General features: G+C 55.2%; 1 protein-coding gene across 2 annotated transcripts; it reads right to left on the reverse strand.

Moving 5' to 3' along the window:
• Positions 1 to 4,885: 4,885 nt before the first annotated feature.
• On the reverse strand, positions 4,886 to 16,535 carry CHST1 (carbohydrate sulfotransferase 1). Of its 2 annotated transcripts, none has more exons than XM_010215913.2 (2): positions 16,473 to 16,535; positions 4,886 to 6,862 (listed from the first exon to the last, which is right to left on the reverse strand). In XM_010215913.2, the coding sequence occupies exon 2, from the start codon at positions 6,816 to 6,818 to the stop codon at positions 5,559 to 5,561; it is 1,260 nt and encodes a 419-aa protein (XP_010214215.1). In that variant the 5' UTR covers positions 6,819 to 6,862; positions 16,473 to 16,535; the 3' UTR covers positions 4,886 to 5,558. The 2 variants fall into 2 exon arrangements, with proteins under 2 accessions (XP_010214215.1, XP_088376628.1); XM_088520502.1 differs by lacking the exon at positions 16,473 to 16,535 and adding an exon at positions 15,763 to 15,784.
• Positions 16,536 to 19,739: the final 3,204 nt, after the last annotated feature.

Here is a 19,739-nt window from a genome sequence, read left to right on the forward strand (position 1 = left end):
GCTTACCCTACATCTTTGTTTCTGAAGAAGAAACAGCATTTGGTCTGTGTGTGTGTTTCTTCTTTGTCTCTTCTGTTCTCTTGAAGGCCAAGTTGACCCAGATGTGTTGTGTTTTCTCTGAAGGCAGAGAAAAGATCAGGCCTTGATGGGTGTCTGCACTTTGCAGGGATGTTCGTGGCAGTTAGCAAGGACTGAAGAAGTCTCATCTGTTCCTACTTTATCCCAACCCCCCTGCAAAGCAGGAGGGCAGTTTGCACTGCATGGGTCTCTGCTTGCTGCTTTCCCTGAGCACACCTCATTTCTTATTCCAGATCACAGCCTGCTTCTCCATCCATCTCTAACCCCAAAGCTAAAAGCTGCCTGTGCATAACTAAGCCATCAGCAAGCCCCTAAAGGAATATGCAGTTTCCTTCCAATTCAGACAGAAGACAGTCGTCTTCACAGCAGCCTCCCTGACTCTGTGAACAGGAGGAGATAGTGCTTAAGGGGCTTTCCTTCTCCAGGTGCCCTGAGGCAGGCAGTGGGAAGCTCGTCATGCTTTTGGCTGACCAGTATCACACAAAGGCTCCTGCCGCCGGCTCTTCGGGTGAAAGAAACACTCTGGGCAATAAATCCTCCATAAGCTGTTGTTTTCAGGCACTGTGTGTGCGGAGCAGGCATGGCAAATTTGGTAAAGGCACATTATGGAACACCATGTGGGTTCTAAGGTTTTCCCATATTTTTGTTTCTACCCTTCCCTCTCTCACTGTGTGTCCTTGTAGTAAATGGACTAAAGCTCACCGTTTGTTCTGGAACTGCCACGGCCTTCAGGGATGGCCCTGAGACAGAGTGAGGGGAACTCTCAGCCCAGATTGCTGTTCCTAGAGCCCAGCTAATGGAGAGCTCATGGACCATAAATTTACAAAAAGGGCAAGCTAGCGGGTAGGGATGGAGGATTAATCTACTTGTAAACCATGGCCTCAGACTTCTTATCAGGTATTTGGGAATATATAAATATGCAGGACTCAGAGATCTCTGGGAAGTATATCTGTGTATGAGTACTGGGCCTGTTTGATTGATCCAGGTGACCTGGACCCAGGCTGCTTTTCTCTGCACTCCCCATGCCAGAGGCAAAACACAGTGCTCCCTGTCTAAGAACAAGGATGCTTTCTCACAGCTCCAGTTGCAGCTTGGTAGGACGTAGATCAGATGGAGAAGCTGGCGGGACCTGATATATGCCCATCTTTCCATCTCCCCAACTACAGATACTTCAGCCAGGTCGAGATCCAGCCCAGTCACTGGTGCAGCCCTTTTCCCATAGCCCCTTTGTGGTAAGAGTGCCAAAACCAACATTTGGCAGAAATCCCACTAGGTAGGAGGGGGCAGGAGAGGGGTGGCAGGGTGGGGGGTCTTAGGTGGTATGGAGGAAGGAAGGGGGGCAGTGCAAGGCAGACCAGACTCCTGGGGAGGAGAGGATGGTGGGCAGAAGGAAGGGAAAAGTGAGGGAGAAGGAAAAAGAGTGTGGAAAGGAATTTATTTCCTAGGAGAGGCTTTGAATTGTGAGAAGAATGTGATGAAATTTGTGCTAGGGAAGAATGTAGGAGAAAAGCAAAAAAAAAGAATGTAGGTTTTGGTGTATGTTTCTCCACTCCTGGCTGATACTCTGCTTCCATAGTAATGACAAATGCTAGGTGTCTCTGAGTAGCTAGATCAGGATGCCTGGTGGATGGTGCCTGGCCCGGATCAGCCTCCTGCTCATGGCTCAGCCAGGCTTTCACTGTGTGCAAGGCCCTGTCTGCTGGGAACGGGGAGGCAGCCCCCGAGCAGCGCTGGGCCTTGCCCGGCCAGGGATCCCCGTGCCCCAAGGCAGCTGAGGAGAACCTCCTGTTCCCGCTTTGTCCTTTGCTCTGTTCCTTATCACTCACTCACTTTTCTTAGCTTTTGGTCTTGCCCCCAGATACGGCTCTCCAAAGCTCTTGCTGAGATCTTCATTATAGCTGGGGGGCAGAGAGGGTGGCTCTGCTCCCACAGCTCCCTGGGCTGTAAGAGAAGTGCACGTCTTCCACCCCTTTCTCCTGCTGTGTTTTGTGTGTGGAAAAACTCAACCCACTTTTCTTCTGGATTCCCTTGTTCCCTGGCTCCTGTTCCTGTGGATGGGTTATTTCTGTGTCTCCATTGCGAAGTCAGCCTTGCTAAAAAATCAGATTGTGGGTAAACGTGAAGATGGATGGAGAGAGCCGCAGAGCTGCTGGGACCCGTCTCTGCTTCTGTGTGAGCCTAAGGGCCCTTTGGAAACCCTAAGCTGTCACTGTGGCCACATAGTCCCGTGCACGGGGCTGGGCTCCAGAGAACACTTTTGTTCTTTATCATTTCATTGTCTGTAATTGGTTTCTTACTGAATTTGTTTGCTTGGTTTGTTTTGCAGTGTGTTTCTGGGAATATTCTGCATCTCTGTATTTTAATTACAGTAAAATTTGAGGATAAAACCTTTGTTATGCTTGTTCTTGTTTCCAGTGGGGCAAAGCGAGCAGAGGAAATGCAGCTCAACTAAGATGTTAGAGATTCCTTGGGAAATCAGATCTCTCCCCTAAGGGCTCTAAATGAGGCACCAAGCAGGGCTGAATCTCAGTCCTTGCTTAAACTAGGACATGGCTTCAACCATTATTTTTGAAAGCCATTTTGTTGCAAGCGTGTTTACTGATTGATATGGTAAGAACAGCCTGGGCAGGACTTTTAAGCCCAGTTTCTTGCGCTGTCTTAAAGACCTGTATGTGTGAGGTCTTTTGCACCAGAGGAAGGCTGGCCTAGACCCTGGAAGCGGGATGTCAGCTTCTGAAGATGGGAGATTTTGCCTTTACAGCTGCTGGCTTTGCATGTGCTAGGACGAGGGCTGCTTTTCCCAGCCGAGGACGTGACAGAGGAGCCCGCTGGAGCTGTAAACCCGCGGGGCAGCGCTGGCGGTGAGCGCGAGGAGCCCGTCTCGCCCAGGCTGTGTGCTCAGGCTGGAGGTGGCACGCGGACCTGCTCAGGATGGCGACAGCCCCGTGACAGAGCGCTGCAGGCCTGGCACAGAGGCCTCTGCCTGCGGCCCTTCCCCTGAGGTAAGGCAAGCGCTGACAAAAGCATTCATTTAGTAACTAACAGCGGTGCGATCAAGCCATTTATTTGGTTGGTGTTTTCCTGCCAGCAGTTTCGTAATGTGCAGTGCACTGCTGAGGCTGGTGGCTCCAAAGCCCTCTTGCTCAGCCTGTGGCACCCTTGCTGCCCGGCCTTGTGCCCACAGCCAGGGTACTCGAGGGGTCCAAGCACCTCAGACCTGGGCAGCCACCTCTTAGGAGCCGCGTTAGCGGGTTTGGCAGCAGAAAAGGCAGTGGGGAAGGCGCTTTCTGCGGTAGCTCTGGGTAGTGTGAGGGCAACTGCTGCTGCTGTGGCCACGAGGAGGGCGAGTGCAGCAGCCAGGCGCTTGTGGAGCTGCTGAGGCAGCACTGGCCTGCAGCACGAGCACACTGCCTATCCCCTGGACAGCATGGCCAGTTTAGCTGTGGAGGAGGGCCTTCAAATTTGTCACCTTTGGTGAGCTTTTCCCCCACCCTGCCCAGCTGGAGCAGGTTTACACGCCTAAGCTGCTTCTCAAAATGCAGCTAACGAGCTGATAGGTAGCAGCAGCACCTGCCACTGCTAGGGTTTTGTGGGGGAAAAAGGGCTACTGGGGGGCTGCCTGTGGCTGCTGCTTTCCCTGCTTTGTGGGAGGCTGTGTGTGGCAGCGGCTTGTACCAGCTCCCACCTGCTCCTTCAGGGTCCAGGCTCAGCCCCTTTCCCAAACAGGATCTTGGAAGTCAGTAGGTAGTGGCTCTTGGTAGAAGGCTTCAGTGAGGAAACCTGCTCTAGGCAGGTGGCTCAGACTCTCCAGTGATGAGAGCGGGTCCTTATTCCAAGGACCGCTGAAGGCTGGGAGTGTGGAGCTGGGTGAGCTTGCTACATCTGGCCTCCCCAGGGCTTGCTCTAGGCCCCCATCCTGCCCAGCTCTGGGGCAATAGAGCTGTGAAATCACTGGGAGTCCCTTCTTGTGGGACATGTCCTAGGGACTAAGCTATTTGGAGGGCTTTGCACATGCCCTGCAGGGTTGGAGAGGCTGGCCAGCAGTTTTCTCAGGTGAGGAGCAAACAGAGATGGATGAAACTTGTGCCTGGCCCCTTGAACTCTGCTGATACTGAATTGCTTTGCCTCTCTGTGCCTCCCATTCCTGCTGCTCGTTGCTTTGTTCAGCGCTCAGCCCCTGCTGCCAGGGGCCAGGTCCTGTTCGCGAGCCTGAAGCTGCCTGGCATGCGGGGCCCTGGCTCAGCTGGGAGCAGGAGTCTAGCAAAGGACAACACACGCACTTGCTCCATTATCTTTTTTTGTTGTTTTTATGGTGGCAGTTTGATGACCTGAACTTGAGCACTGTTCCCTAGTCTCCTGGGGCAGAGCCATGCTGATGTTCATGTCACCAGTGTCAGGCTTCAGGCTAGCAGAGGCAATGACCCGGGCGGGCTGAGGGGGCCGGGCTGCCAATGGCGCAGTGCTCCGCGGCCAAGCACTGCAGCGAGCCCCCTGCCACCACGCAAGCCAGCAGCTTCTCGCCTCGGTAAATAACCACAGGGTGTCACTTTTGGCTTAACTAGTTGCATTTTTACACACTTCAGATTCAAACATGCACATGCCAAAGGGGTTGTGCTAGCTCTCCCCGACAGTCTTGCCCTGTCCCACCCCTGCACGCTGTAGGAGACAGGTGTATCTGGAAAGACTGACTGCTGCCTGTGGGGGCATCCCCCCCAGCTGTAATTACTGAGGTGGTTCAGTTGAATTTCACCCCCCCAGGTCAGTTTTATTGCACTCTTTTATTTACAGAAAACACAGAAATAAAGCATTAAATGTGTTGGGTTTTTACCAAACTGCCCGATCACTTTTTTCTTCCTTTTGTGTTTTTTTTTCTTTTATCTTTTCTATTTTTTTTTTCTTTTTGGCACAAAGAAATATCACAGCTGTTACCAAACAACCAGGTATCGGCAACTGACCAACTGCCCAGCTCAATAACATGACTTAAACAGACAGACATATTGAACTGAGACTGAAAGCAAGGAGGTTGTTCCACATTCAGCATAACTTGCTCACCAGAGGACAAGGGGAGTTATTCTGGAGGGGACAACATCATTCATAAATTATATTTATATTTACCTCTTACATTGTAAAAGTAAACAGTGCAAAAGTACAGTACCCCAGGTACCCTTTCAGTTTGGAAAGCTTGACGGTTGTCTTTTACATTTTGTGTGTTTTGTAAACATTGTTACCCATCCACAGTTCTAGCTCTTGCTTGGAGAGACCCAGTTCCTCTTGCATCCGAAGCGTGTTGTGAGAGGTGGCAACCACTTCCCCTGGACTCCGCTCAGAGAGTCCCGCTCACGATTTAGTGCAAATTTTGGAGAGAGAAAAAGACAGAAGAGAGAAGGGAAGGGGGAGGGAACAAATCAAAAGAAAACAAAATAAGGCAACAGTTAGAAACAGTCCGTATCAAAAATAGGGCCTGCCACCCCAGGGCTGCGTTACGAGAAGGGCAGGAAGTCTCTGTCTTCCACGAGGCTGACGGAGAGGTTCTTGAGCTCTTCCTCGGAGCTGGCTGTTCTGTAGCCGAGCTGCGCCAGCACCTGCTGGCAGGCGCGCTGGGTGAATGCCACGATCTCGTAGGACAGCCGGAAACGCCACTTCTCCGCTGTCGCCGCCGAGTTTCGCACCGTCCCGTACTTGTGTTTGGATGAGGACCGGTCTCCTCGGGTGTTGTTCTGTATCCAGCGCTCCACGTTGCTGTCCATGGGGATGCCCAGGAAATCGTAGATCTCCTCAGTCTTTTTCATGGGGTTCCTGGCCAGGTCTTCATACCTCACCAACATGTATTTGCCTTTGAGCCAAGGTGGCCGGTTGAGGCCGGTGGAAACAGAGTTCCAGAAGTCCTCACACACGGTGGTGAGCTGGGTCACGTCCAGGTTGTACGGCTTCCTGCCAGTGCCATCCCAGATCCTCCAGAGCCGGTAGGTGTCCCGGAAAGTCTCACTCCGGGATGCCAGGATCCCTCGGGGATCCCTCACCAGCTGGATGACCTTCAAGTTCAGGCGCGGGTCCTCCACCAGGGCCCGCAGGTCGCTGACCTCGGGCACCCGCACTGTTTTGATGGCGACGTGCCCATGCTCTCTGCAGGACTCGGTGGCCAGTGTCAGGTTCAAGGTACCACATTTCTTCACGCAGTCTCCTTCCTCCAGGTGCAGATCGACAGCTCCCAGAGACTCGCAGACGGGTGGCGAGCACAGCGCCTTGCTGGCTCCTCTGCGGAAGAGTCGGTCAGTCGTGTGGTTGACAGGCTGCGGCTTGATGTAGTTCTCCAGGAAGTAGAGGTCGCAGTCGTACAAGCTCCTCAGCAAGTCTCGGCTGGCCCCCAGCATGACCCGCCTGTCTGTAGTGCTCTTGCTCTGGGTCAGTTTGGGGATCAGCGTGTACTGCACGTGGTAGAGGGGCTCGAATAAATAGAAGACATCAAAGTGCTGGTTGAAGAGCTGTCCAACGAAAGAGGAGCCGCTGCGGGTGGTGGCGAGGATGAGGATGTGTGTCTTCCTAGAAAGGTTATATGCAAAAGTGGGGCTCTCATCGCATAGCCTGTCAGCTGCATCAGCATCCTGGCTCAGGCTGCAGTTCACGGGGTTGGGGATGGGGCAACTGTGAAAGGACTTGGCAGTGAAGGTCCGGATTGCTGTGTACTGGATCGCGATGGATGCCAAGGCTAGTAGGAGGACAGCCTTCCAGGAACATTGCATGGCTGGTCACCTTCATAGGGCTTCTTCACAGGTTGTCTTGGTGCCTGCAATCCAACAGAGAAGTCACAGGTTGAGCCAGGAACTCCAGGTAGGACCAAAATCTTTCTAATCCTGAGTGCACCAGCGAATGCACTGCTGCATACACAGCATGCAGCACTGTGTGGATCCCCAACATGCACTGCATAGCTTTATTTCAGCAGAAAGAGGGACCAGCAACAACACGGCCAACCTGGATGTCAGTCCCAGGGACTGCTTCCTTCCAGGCTAGGGACATATGGAAGTCACGCACCTTACAGTTCACCCCATGCCCTGTGGCCCTGGCAGAGGGGGTTTAGAACCCAATGGTCACCCTATGCATGTGCCTCCGGCCAGCTGCTGAGCCAGCTCCTCCTCAGCCACAAGCCATTTGTCACCCCATCAGTCAGTGCCTTTTACACCCAGGCTGGGAGCCATGGGAAGATGAGCGTGGGGGATCCTGCCAAGCGCTGCCTGGAGAACTTCTGGCCAGCTGGCAGTGTGAGGCATGGCCTGTCTGGGCCAGGGCCTGCCTGCCTAGAGGGAGAGGGGCGACATCTCTCCTGGAGCTTCAAGCATCTCTGTGGGCAAGGCCGGCTCAGTAAAGGAGCTTCCAGGGGTAGGGACCAGCCAAGGCTCTGCAGCTGGAGCCAGAGCTGAATCCCAGCTGCCAGCCCCAGGTGCCCTAAGCACTGAGCTGGGTGTTGCGGGTGGACATGGCTCAGCTGCAGGTGCTGGTCCCTGACACAGCAGAGCATGGGAGGGATAACAGTACTACCGAGGAGGACATTAGAAACTGCATCTCTTCCATCCTCTGTCAGCAACAGCAGTTCCTCCTCTGCAAAGTGTTGGGCTTGTGTTCCAGGGAGGGGCAGCAGGAAAATGATGAGCCAACAAGGGGAGAGGTGCTGCTAGACCTGACACTAACAAACAGAGATGGTCTAGTGGGAAATGTGAAGGTTGGGGGCAGTCTTGGCTGCAGTGACCATGAGATGATGGAATTGATGATCCTGTGAGGAGGAAGCTGGACAAGAAGTAGGATTGCAACCCTGGACTTTAAGAGAGCTAACTTTGACCTCTTCAGGGAGCTCCTTGGAGGAATCCCCTGGGCAAGGGTCCTAGAAGGAAAGGAGGTCCAGGAGAGCTGGCTACTATTCAAGCACCACTTTCTCCGAGCTCAGGATTGGTGCATTCCTATAAGAAAGAAGTTGGGCAAGGCAGGCAGGAGACCTGCGTGGATGGGCAAAGAGCTGTTAGGTAAACTCAATAAGAAAAAGAGCACATACATAATGTGGAAGAAGGGCCAGGCCACGTGGGAAGAATATAGGAACATTGTCAGAGAATGCAGGGATGCAATGAGGAAGGCCAAGGCCCGTTTGGAATTAGAGTTAGTGAGAGATGTCAGGGGCAACAGGAAGGGCTTCTACAAATACATCAGCAGCAAGAGGAAGACTAGGGAGAATGATAGTCTGCTGCTGAATGGGGAGGGTGTCTTGGTGGCGGAGGATGCAGAGAAGGCAGAGTTACTAGGTGCCTTGTTTGCCTCAGTCTTTATTGCTAGGGCCAGCCCCCATGTACTGAGCCTGGAGACAAGAGAGAGAACCAAGAGAGAGGAGGACTTTCCGAAGCTCAAGGAGAATTGGATTAGGGATTATTTAGCCAAACTGGACACCCATAAATCTATGGGCCTGGATGGGATCCACCCAAGAGTGCTGAGGGAACTAGCAGAGGTCATTGCTCAGCTGCTCTTCATCATCTTTGAGAGGTCATGGAAAGTAGGGGAAGTGCCAGAGGACTGGACAAAAGCCAGCGTCACTCCAGTCTTCAAAAAAGGCAAGAAGGAGGAGCTGGGAAACTACAGGCCAGTCAGCCTCACCTCCGTCCCTGGAAAGGTGTTGGAGCAGCTCATCCTAGAGACCATCTTTAGGTATGTCAAGAAAAAGAATGTGATCAGGAGTAGTCAGCATGGATTCACCAAGGGGAAGTCATGTTTGACGAACCTGATAGCCTTCTACGATGAGGTGACCGGCTGGATGGACAATGGGAGAGCTGTGGATGTTGTCTACCTTGACTTCAGCAAGGCTTTCGACATGTCTCCCATAACATCCTCATTGGAAAGCTTAAGGAAGCGTGAAGTGGATGAGTGGACTGTGAAGTGGATTGAGGACTGGCTCGATGACAGAGCCCAGAGGGTGGTGATAAATGGGGGTAAGTCTGGTTGGAGGCCTGTGGCCAGTGGTGTCCCACAAGGGCCAGTACTGGGACTGGTGCTGTTCAACTTGTTCCTCAATTACTTGGACGAGGGCACAGAGTGCACCCTCCGCAAGTTTGCAGCTGACACCAAACTGGGAGGAGTGGCCGACACTCCTAAGGGCCGTGCTGCCATTCAGAGAGACCTAGACAGGATGGAGAGTTGGGCAGAGAGGAACCTCAGGAGGTTCAACAAGGACAAGTGCCAGGTCCTGCATCTGGGGAGGAATAACCCCAGGCACCAGTACAGATTAGGGGTTGACCTGCTGGAAAGCAGCTCCGTAGAGAGGGATTTGGGAGTCCTGGTTAACAACAGGTTAACCATGAGTCAGCAATGAGCTCTCATGGCCAAGATGGTCAATGGGATCCTGGCCTGCATGAGGAGGAGCATTGCCAGCAGGTCAAGGGAGGGGATCCTGACCCTCCCCCTCTACTCAGCTCTGGTGAGACCGCACCTGGGGTACTGGGTGCAGTTCTGGGCTCCCCAGTACAAGAAGGACATTGAGCTTCTAGAGAGGGTCCAGCAGAGAGCGGAGAAGATGATTAAGGGACTGGAGTATTTGTCATATGAGGAAAGACTAAGAGAGCTGGGCCTGTTTAGTCTGGAGAAAAGAAGGCTGAGAGGAGATTTGATTAACAAGTACCTGAGGGGTGGCTGTAGGGAGGATGGGGCCAGGCGCTTCTCTGTGTTGGCCGATGGCAGGACGAGGGGTAACGGGTGTAAGTTACCCCTCCATATAAGGAAGAACTTATTTCCTGTGAGGGTGACAGAGCCCTGGAACAGGCTGCCCAGAGAGGCTGTGGAGTCTCCTTCTCTGGAGATCTTCAAAACCCACCTGAATGCCACCCTGTGCCATGTGCTCTAGGTGTCCCTGCTGGGTTGGACTAGATATCTCTAGAGGTCTCTTCCAACCTTAAGCATTCTGTGATTCTGTGAAAAGGGGGAGAACATGTTTTCCTAGGCCAAAGTCGTGCTTCTGTGGGAAGTAAAATGCTTATATATTCCAGACTTATATATTCCAGAAACCGGCATTTAGGCCAAGAAGGAGAGACTGGTAACTTGTTTCAAAACCCACATGTCCCTGATGAGCCTCCTCCTGTGCTACCCATGGATTTGCATGGGGGGTGATTTGTCTCTTCACAGGAGCAGGACTCCAGCCTCACACAGACCACAGCGTGAGTAGCAGGGAGCACCCAAATACCAGGATTCAGTCCAGGTGATCACCATTCATTTCCCTGTACAACTGGAAAATGCAAGGAGAGCCCCAGTGCCCCTTCTGCAGTCAGACTGAAGAACAAGTTCCATACAGGACTCTGTGGCGATGGCAGCTCAAAGGCTGCACTGCATCTTCCTCAGCAACCTCTTCGACTGTAGCTACCAGGTAATGCCCAAAACTTCTGGCCTGGAGATGCTGCCCAGGAGGTGATTGCAGAGGAGCAGAGAGAGCACGGGATGATGTGAGCTTGCCTAAAGTAAGAGCATCTGTGTTTGGGGAGGAAAGCCTGGAGGAGCCAGGGCATGGAAACCAGAGATGCACTGCCTATGCTCTCTCTTGCCCACTCTTCTGCTCTTTCCTCCCATGTGGTATTTTCCCCATGCATGTGTTTCTCTGTGCCTTCTCTGTGCCTGCGTCCTTTCTCCTGGCTTGGCGGGGCCCTTCCTTCCTTCCCGTAGGATCTTTCCCACAGCTGCTTCCTCCTCCTCACGCCCCTTGCCTGCTGCAGACACCCAGGGCAACCTCCAGGCCCTCCCTCAGCTCACAGCGAGCTCCCAGGCCCCTGCTTGCCCCTCCAGCACGTGGGGGCAACGGAGCAGGCTGGACTGTAGAGCTGTTGCTGAGCAGAGGCAACATGTAGGCCAGGGATGGCTTCAGTGTGGGGAACCTGAAGCCCAAAGCTTGAGGATATTGAAAAACGGGGACTTTAGGACATTGAAATTCCTAGCAGACCTGGCAAAGCACAGAGTTCCTGGAGCTTTTTCCCCAGAGAGGCTACAGCAGCTGGCACAGCATGACGTACCCATCTCCTCGATGTGTCCAGCTCTCAGGAGAGACCTCATCAACCAGAGTGACACTGGGAGCAGGGGGGTCTGCTCTGACCTGCAGGTGAGTTAGAAAGCTTCTTTCTTTTCTTTCTATTATTATTATAATTTAAAATTATCATTTGCTCCCAGCTCCTCCTCCTCTACTTTCCTTGGATGTATGGGGGTGCAAGGGAAGGAAATCATGCTGCTTGGCAGCAGCTGCTTGATGGAAGGATTTGGGGGCTACAAGCAGGCTAAGAAGCACCCATCCATCCTCCCCTCACACCAGTTGCTTTCCCCTGGGCTGCCAGCAAAGGGGTGTGTTGGGAGAACAGCAGTCAGACATTTGACTGTTGCTGTTCCTAGCCCTGTCTGGGGTTGCACACGCTGCTGGAGACCTGGCCCCTGGGTTCACATGGGATATTGTGTCCCTTGGAAAAAGGGCTGGCTTGCAAGGTTTCTCCCAACCTCTCACACTGGCACTTTTTCCAGGGTTTGTTTTCTCGTTTTCCCAGGTCATGTAGGTCTGCTCAAGCTCTCCTCCGCACTCGCCATCCTGCTGCTCCGCTCTCAGGACTCACTGTCCACAGGCACAGGATGGGACAGGAGGGTCCCTGCTGGCCTCTCTGCTCTTCTTGAAAGTGGAAGTTGCGAAGCGGGGACTCTTTCCTGCACTCTAGTGCTGGCCAGCCAAACTGCACTCTTCAGCCAAGCTCTCAGCTTTCTTTCCTTGCTGTGCTGCTGACGGATGTGGGAGAATGTGCATGTCTGATTGTTCATGGATGTGGTGGCTGCCCACTGCTGACTCCTCTACAGAAGGTGGCCAGAGACTGGGTGCCTACTTGATCCCAGCTCTTGCCAGGTCGCTGGCTGCAAGTATTTTCAAGCCCTACCTCAGAGTCTCTTCTTTGCCAGAGCAAAGGGACAAGCAGAGATCTGCTCTCCACGGAGAGCACATGCAAAAATACCAACCCATTTCAGCCTGGACTGCCCGTCATTGTCACATGCCCTGCCTGTCTTGCTGTACTTCAGCCAGAGATGGGCCAGCTTTGGGGATAAAGGTTCCCTCCCTGCTGTTTTATCGGTGACTCTTAAAGGCAATGGGAAACTCCTTTAGGCCGCAGGCTGGTTCTCCTGCCTCCCCCCATCACTGCCTGCGTCACCACGGAGGCAGTTATGCTCATGACCCAGGGTGTCTTGCAGCTGGGGCTCTCTCAGGTCAGTTATCACCAGCTGCATCACTCGGGACCAAGTCTAGCCAAGATGGCAAGTGCGAGACCCTCTCCTTGCCAGGGATCCACTGCTGTCCCGGGAAGGACTGCCTCCCTCCTTGTGCACCCAGCCTGACTACAGCAAACTGCGAGGACCTGGGAAGTAGCTGGTGCTGAGATGGTCTTGTGGTGGCCAGCAGAGGTGCTGGGGACAGGCTGCTCCCTGAGCAGGCTGGCAGGGCCTCGGCTGTGCGCTCTGCTTCCCTGGGCACTGCTGCTTGAAACACAGCAAGCTTGTGGGCACCTGAGAACTGCTGGTGAGGCTTAATATCATTTCCACTCATGCTCTCCATGGTTTCTGTTTTGGACAAATGCAGTGCCTGCAGCCAAGCTGCTGTAAAGCACCTGGGAAGGAAGAGGTGTGTATGGATCCACATGATTCAGATCAGGCTTGCTGAACTGCATGTTTGCAGTGAACGTATTTCAGGAGGATGTCTCACACGTGCACGTACAGCAGGGACACATCTTACTCTCCCATTCCTGCCCTGAGGGACCTTCCTCTTAAATTGGCCACTTCCTATTCAGGCACTGATACCAGGGCCAGCTTTCCAGATCAGCAGCTGGAACGTGGGCTGTGTCCACGTGAGGCTGGAGCCTGTGTTTGAAAGTCCCACGTGAGGCGTTCGCTCTTTCAGTCACCAAGCCCAACGCTGTGGGTGCTGCGACCATGGGATTCATTTCAAATGTTGGTCTTGCAGATGTTTCTGTACGATAGGGTGTTTTAAGACAAAAATCTCTCTCTGCGGCTCAGCTCCACCAAAGATGGGGATCTAATACAGCGAAAGGACAGGAGCTGAGCTGGTGGGTCTCTCCAGGCTGATGGGGCTACAACGGGGAGAGCAGCTGGTGGAGGAGGAATAACTTCTACCCTCCAGCTCATGGTGCTGCTGGGGCTGGCTGGAGTGTGGGCAGACCCTGTTGGACAAGAGATATTGAGGAGAGGAGCATTTGCAACTTTGTGCCTGTTGCCCACGCTGCCAGTGTGGGGTCCCCAGGGCCACAGCACACACAGACTTGCCTGACTGTGTGTTGGGATGGTGGGCTTGCCCCACCACCCCTGCACTGCACAGCCCTCAACACTCCAGCGTTCCCGCCGTGGGACGTGTGGTGCTGTGACAGCAGCACCAGCTAACGGGTGCAGGACGTAATGCACAAACACTGTGTGCGCAGGCTCTGCCGGTGAGCACCATGCTCCCTGCCCGCTGCCCAGGGGCCCTCCCTGCCACCCTCTGCCCTTGGGCCGCAGCCTGCCGCGCTGCCCTCCCTGCTCTCCCCGCAGCGCTGCCTGCAGCCGCCCGGGGACTCGGCTCCTCAAGGGACACGCAGCAGCTGGCAGTGGGCTCTGAGCGCAGCAGGAGGCCGGCCCATGCCTGGCACGGGGACAGCAGCGCTGTCTGAAGGGGAAGGTGCTCAGCCTTTCCTCTGCCCTGCCAAGCTTCCCCCGGCTGTGAGCAGAGGAGGGACCAGGCAGGATGGCAATGCAGCCTCTCTACCACAAAACAGTAGCGGGCACAAAACCGCCGGCCTTCCTCCTCGGAGTCTGTGCTGCTCCAGGAAGGACGAGCAGGCAAGAAGCCAGCAAGACAGCCCAGGAGTGCTGGGGAGATCAGAGGCAATGTATTAAGCTGAATGGCATCTGTGAGTCACCCGTGCGGAGAGCAGCAAGCGTGGCTGGCCAGCCGCGGTGAGGCGGAGAGAGCCCCAGAGGAGATGCTGAGCTGAGGGCTCTCGTTTAGGGACCGTCTTCCCAGACTAGATGAGGATGACCTGTTTTTTAGCTGCGTAACAGGAAAGCCGTGCTTGAGGCTGAGGCCGCCAAGGCACAAGGCAGGTTGGACTTGGCCGGGCTGCTGCAGGGTTGGCTGTGAGGCGCAGGCAGCCTCCCCCGCGCCAGCCAGGGGGCTCAGCTCGGCCAGCACCCGCAGGGCAGCAGCCCCGCTTCGTCACCGCCAGGGCCTCGTCCGGGAGGGCAGGGCGCCCGCCCGGCGGCTCTCCCCACGGCCTGGCAGCCCGGGCTTGCGCGAGCTGCCGCGGGGAAGCTCCCAGCGCCCCCAGCAGCAAGGAGGGGGCTTCGGCAGGGGAAGTGTTGGGCGCCGGGAGGCTGTGAGGCAGCGCGGTGCCCAGCCGCGCGCGGCCCTGCCGAGGCCCTCTGTCCCAGCCCTGTCCTGCTCTGGCCGCAGGCACCCGCTACCCCTAACACCAAGCACGGGCGAGCGAGCCTGTTTCCATGGAAACCTCGCAGTGACTCAGGACTTTGGGACCGGCTGGAAACAAGCGGGAGCAGCAGACACCTGGGGAGGCTCCTCGGAAGGTATTGGAGGAAGCCGGGCGGACTGGAGTGGGGCGCGGGCCCCTGTGGGCAGGTCCCTGTGGGCGCACGGCAGGACCGCTGCACGGGCAGTAAAACCACCCCGGGAGCCAGGAGCCAAGACCCTTCTCCCGACACAAGCATTACTGCAGCACTGGGAAGTCAACACTGCAGCACGCGGAGACGGGGACCGGCTCCCCACCTGCCTCATCGCACACAGCCCTCGCGTCCAACTCAGGATGGAGACCCAGAGACGCGTGCGGACCCCGGGGCTCACGGCGCTCAACTCCAGCGGCTGCTGCTCCTGCCTTGCAGCACCTTCCCCCCATCTCTCCTGCCGGCCGGAGTGGAGCCCCCAACTTGTCCCTGGCAGCAATTCCCTTCCTGCACGGGAGCCGCAGCCTGGCCGCGGTGCCTCCCTGCCGCATGGCTCAGCCCGCGCAGCTCGCGCTTCCCCGCACGCTGCCCCACTAGGTCACTGCCCAGACATGGAAATTAAGTTGCAGGATTGCAAAACAGCTCTCTGCCAGGTCCTGCAGGCACGGCCCTGCTGCTGCCCAGCGTCTGCCTGCCCAGGAAAGGCTTTACCTCATAAAACCCACTGCAAGCACTGAGGTGGGGTGGGCAAACTCTGCACAGGGAGTTAGCACAAGCATCGCCCTCGGTGGCAGCAGCTTAGTCATGTTTGTGCCTACAAAGCCCCACCGGCCTACCCACCTCAGAGACAGGGCACCGTCTGAGGGGAAGGGTGGGCGTCAGGAAAACCAGTGTTAGAAGAGCTGCCAGGGACAGTCGCTGTCCCCCCTCACTGAAGGCAGTACCGTCTTTGAGCTCGGTAGGGGACCGGGGAGTGAGGGCAGTCTCTGCCCCTCTCCCTGGCACACGGCAGGCCACAAACGCGAGATCCTGACGGGAGGGAGCGAGCCTTCAGCCGTGCTCCCTCCTCAGCCATACTGACTGGAGCGCCTCACAAAGTGTGACCATAAGGACCCACATCTTGCATATCCCCTCCTGGCACTTTTTTGAAGAAGGCACTGGACACCAGTCCTCAGACTACTCCTAACCCCATTCCCTTACCTCTGTCCTTCCCTGTCTATGTTTTGGGCAGACTATGGGATCCTTTGCAAAGAACGATGCAACCGAACAACTGCTGCCCACTTTGGCCAGCACTTAAAGCAGCACGGGGGTTTCAGCCGGGGTGGTGTTTATTTTCTCCAGGCGCTCAGCATACACACTTCGAGTTAATTAATCACTCGCCAGCAACTAATGCCAATCCCAGCCAATCTCAGAGTTTTCTTATCACCGCATCCGCCTGTGTCTGTTTATCCCTCATCTGCTGAACTGCATCTGCCTTTTGGAGGATGTGACTGCCTGGATAAGCCTGATACAATTTCTTGTGATCTCCATCTTCCTCTGAGCCATCCACCAGTCTGTTTGTGCATGCTCGTTCCCTCAAGAAGAGCTCCCCTGGCAGGGGCTGAAAGGCTCTTTTTTTGAAGAATGCTCTCATTCTCCACCTCAAAATGCCCGCTTTGCATCATACCAAGTATACGGCTATGTCAGGAGCTCAAATCTGCACACAGCTTTCCTGCAGGAATGCCCCATGCTATAGTGCACTTCAGCCTGCTCTAGGAGGTCTCTCACCCCTTCTAACAAGAGCTGCCTACATCCTCCTGGCAGTTTATCAGACCACTCTAAAGCCTGACAGCAAACGCCCCGGTACATGATCTAGCTCAGGCGCAGTCTCGTAAGAGGGCAGGGCATCTGGCCTCCCTATTGGGACTTACTCAGTTGTTCCAGGCAGTTAAGGTTCCCTCATGAAATAGCACAAGTTTCCTTGCAGCTCATTTCCACCATCAAGCCGCTGATGACAGGCTGACTATTCACCCCAGCTCCACGAAGCAACCCCAAACTTGAATTTGCAGCGAGTTCAGAGCCTGGCGCGGGGACCCTGCCCAGAGTGTGGTCAGTCTAGCGCAGATGGGAAAACAGCAGGCAAAAAAATCCCTTGGAGCATGAGCAATGCTCCAGCTGATACTCCTCCCGGAAAGTTTGCGGCACGGAAAGGGTCACGAGGAGAGGCCAGGAGAGCAAGCGGGGGTCCGCGCCGCCCCCGCCGCCCGCCGCGCCGCGCTGCGCAGGGCACCGCGGGCCCCCTCCCCGCGCCGCCCCTCACCGCCGCGTCCCGCCCGCGGGCGCCCCTTACCTGGCGGAGCCGGGGGTCCCGCCGCGCCTCCGGGGGCGCTCAGCGCCGCGGGGGCTCCCGGCAGCCGCGGCTCGTGCCCGGCCCGGCCCGGCCAGCGCGGAGCGGCCGCGCCGAACCGCACCGGGCCACCGCACCGGGCCGCCTCCCCGCGCCTCCCCGCGCCGCGCTGCGCCGGGGACGGCGGTGGGGACGAGGCGAGGGGGCCGCGCCCGCTCTCCCCTCCCTCCGTCCCGCCCTCTCCCCTCCCCGCTCCGCGCCCCCCGGCCCCGCTCACGCTCCGCGCTGCCCCCGGCCGCGCATCCCGCGGCGCCGCCGCGCCCCGCCGGCGGAGCAGCCCCGGCAGCGGCCACCGCCGAGACCTCCCATTTATTCCCGCGTCCCTCCCCGGCAGGAGGAGAGGGGAGGGAAGGGGAGCCCCTCCCGTGGGCTGGGCCCCGCCGCGCCACGCGGCGTGGGCGCTCGCGCGGGGCCGCTCGCGTGTCCCCCCGGGGCGCCGTGTCCCGCGGCCGGGAGCCTGGCGGGTCCCTGCACGCGCAGCCCCGCGCTGGGGGCGCCCAGCCCCTCCTGGCCGGGCGGATTTTGGAAGGGATGGTGGCACGTATTTGTTTTCAAGGGGCCTCTTGCTCATCGGAAAAAATACTGTCACTGGGCTGAGTTCTCCAGCTGCAGCCATCCCTCCAGCCCTGCCACAGCCAGGGCTCGCAGCCACCAGGAGAGCCCCAAAATAGGATTGACAGCGCAAGAGCGATTGCAAAGCAGAGGAGAAGGTGCCACCGTGACCGCCTGGGAAGTTAGAAGGAGAGGCAGGAAATGAGACGCAGCAGAGCGGCAGTGCTCGCCTGGTGTCTCCAGGCCGAGTGTCATGTCCTGCCTTGTTCTGCTTCTGCCCGATCCCACCAAGACAGGTCGAGCATTTACTTTTGGCAACTTTGGATGCATCTCTTCTGTCAGGCGTTCACAAACCGAGCTGTGATTTTAGCAGTCTGACTGTCCCTCCTCTGAAATGGCAGCCTCCACTCAGAGGCAGTTTATGATTCTGCAGACACTACAATGGGTATTCATTCTTTATATCCCCCTTTTATTTTGTATGTGTTTGGTGCTGTCTGGGCATTATAGGGAATCACAGCAGTTCCTCTTATGTTAATATGAGCAATACCCAGCTCCTGACAACGTCCCGAGGTTTACAAGAAGCTGCCTCCACAGCTCAGGGATTTCCAAGTCTTCACCTCAAACTCTAGAATTCGCAAAGTGTAACTGAGGGTTCACAGTACCAGCATGTTAATAAGCAGCTCAGGAACAACTTAACTCGGTAGCAGGCAGGCTATGAGAAACAGCAGAGTCCAAATCCATTCACTGCAAATTTGTTGAGAGAAAAATGCCTGGAAATTCCCTCCACTCTTTGAGACATGTCAGGCTGCAACAGGGAATTCGGGGCTATCAGATTGCCTTTCAATCTCACCAAGCACAACAGCAGAATCATCACTTTTGATTTTTATGTTTTTTTTTTTTGTATTTGCAGTTTTAGGAGTAGTGGATCTTGCATGTCCAAAAATAACAATATTTCTCAAGTCTTATAATATTGTGACAATCCTAGCCCCCTTAATCTAATTTTGGAAAACTTCATAGGGATTTCATATTTATAAACAGTTGGTGCTTAAATATTATTCCTCTCACCATAGCAACAGCTCCCAATCATAGCATTTGTCATATACCATGCTACGGTAATGGTGTATCCTTGTTTTGAGCAAGAAAGACCTGAAGCCGGTCTCCCCTGTGCTCATTTTCCCATGCCTTGTGAAATGCAAAGACTTAAAGCTCCCGCCTGTCCTGGACCTGTTTTTGATGCAAGGGAACATCCGAGCCACTGGCTGCTGCTGGAAACTCAACTCTGGTACTGGGATAGACGTCACTGGTGTTCCTTAGATTAAACATTTGGCCCAAGGTAGGAGGAAGGACAGGTTTGGTATTTTCCTGTGTGGGAGTCCTAATCCTCCTTGGGTATCAGCACCGCCTATGTGAAGCTTTTGGCAAATACTGGAAGATGGAGATATGGCTTTGTGGGAATCTGAAATATGTTCATAGTCAAATACATCATGTTATGGGAAGATTTAGGTTTGTTATAACCGCTTGTCCCCAAGCTCTTGTGCTCGGGTCTTGCTGCTGCTCCTCCCACCACTCTCTCTAATGTTAGTCACCAGACACAAGCTATAGTGGCATCCTTGTACCCTATAGCCTTGTAGTAGTTCTGCTGCAGAGTGCTGTCTAGCACCCCCCGGGCATTGCATAGACCTTCAGCAGCTCTAGATAGTCATGCTGTGTGCTTGATGTATGGCGGTGCTCATGTGGGTCCTAGAGGGACTGGTGGGGAGGAGCTGGCACCGGCGTCCAGCTGGCCTCTAGCCATGTTTGTGCTCTGCTGCGTCTCGGGCCAAGGCGCTAGGAGTGCAGCAATGGCAGGATTTCAAGGCGTTCTGCCAAGCGGGGCATCAACCAGGCCAGGGACCAGCGCCAGAAGGAAGTCAAGGGGCTTCATGGTAAGAATAAGAGAGTAGACAGGCACTGGTGTGATTCCCAGCCTTTCGAAAGAGCAGTGATTAGACACCATGCAGAAATGGTCCAGCACACCCAGGGACACAGCTGAGGCTCTCCACAGGGCTACAGGTGCCTCTGGGCATCAGGAACCCTTGCTGCTTCCCCCAGCTTTGGTGAATTTGAAGGCAGGTTGTAAAGACTCCTTCTTGGAGATTTCTTGAAGAAAGTTTTGGAATTCAGGTAACTTAAAAGAAACTTTTTTGCTGTTCTTGAGGAGAGCAAAATCCCAGCAATTGAACACCAATTTATAACCAGC

The sequence above is a fragment of the Tinamus guttatus genome, unplaced genomic scaffold, assembly GCF_059628265.1.
Source record: "Tinamus guttatus ecotype Peru unplaced genomic scaffold, ASM5962826v1 Tinamus_guttatus_pri_ptg000089l, whole genome shotgun sequence".
In the NCBI taxonomy this organism is placed as follows: Eukaryota; Metazoa; Chordata; class Aves; order Tinamiformes; family Tinamidae; genus Tinamus; species Tinamus guttatus.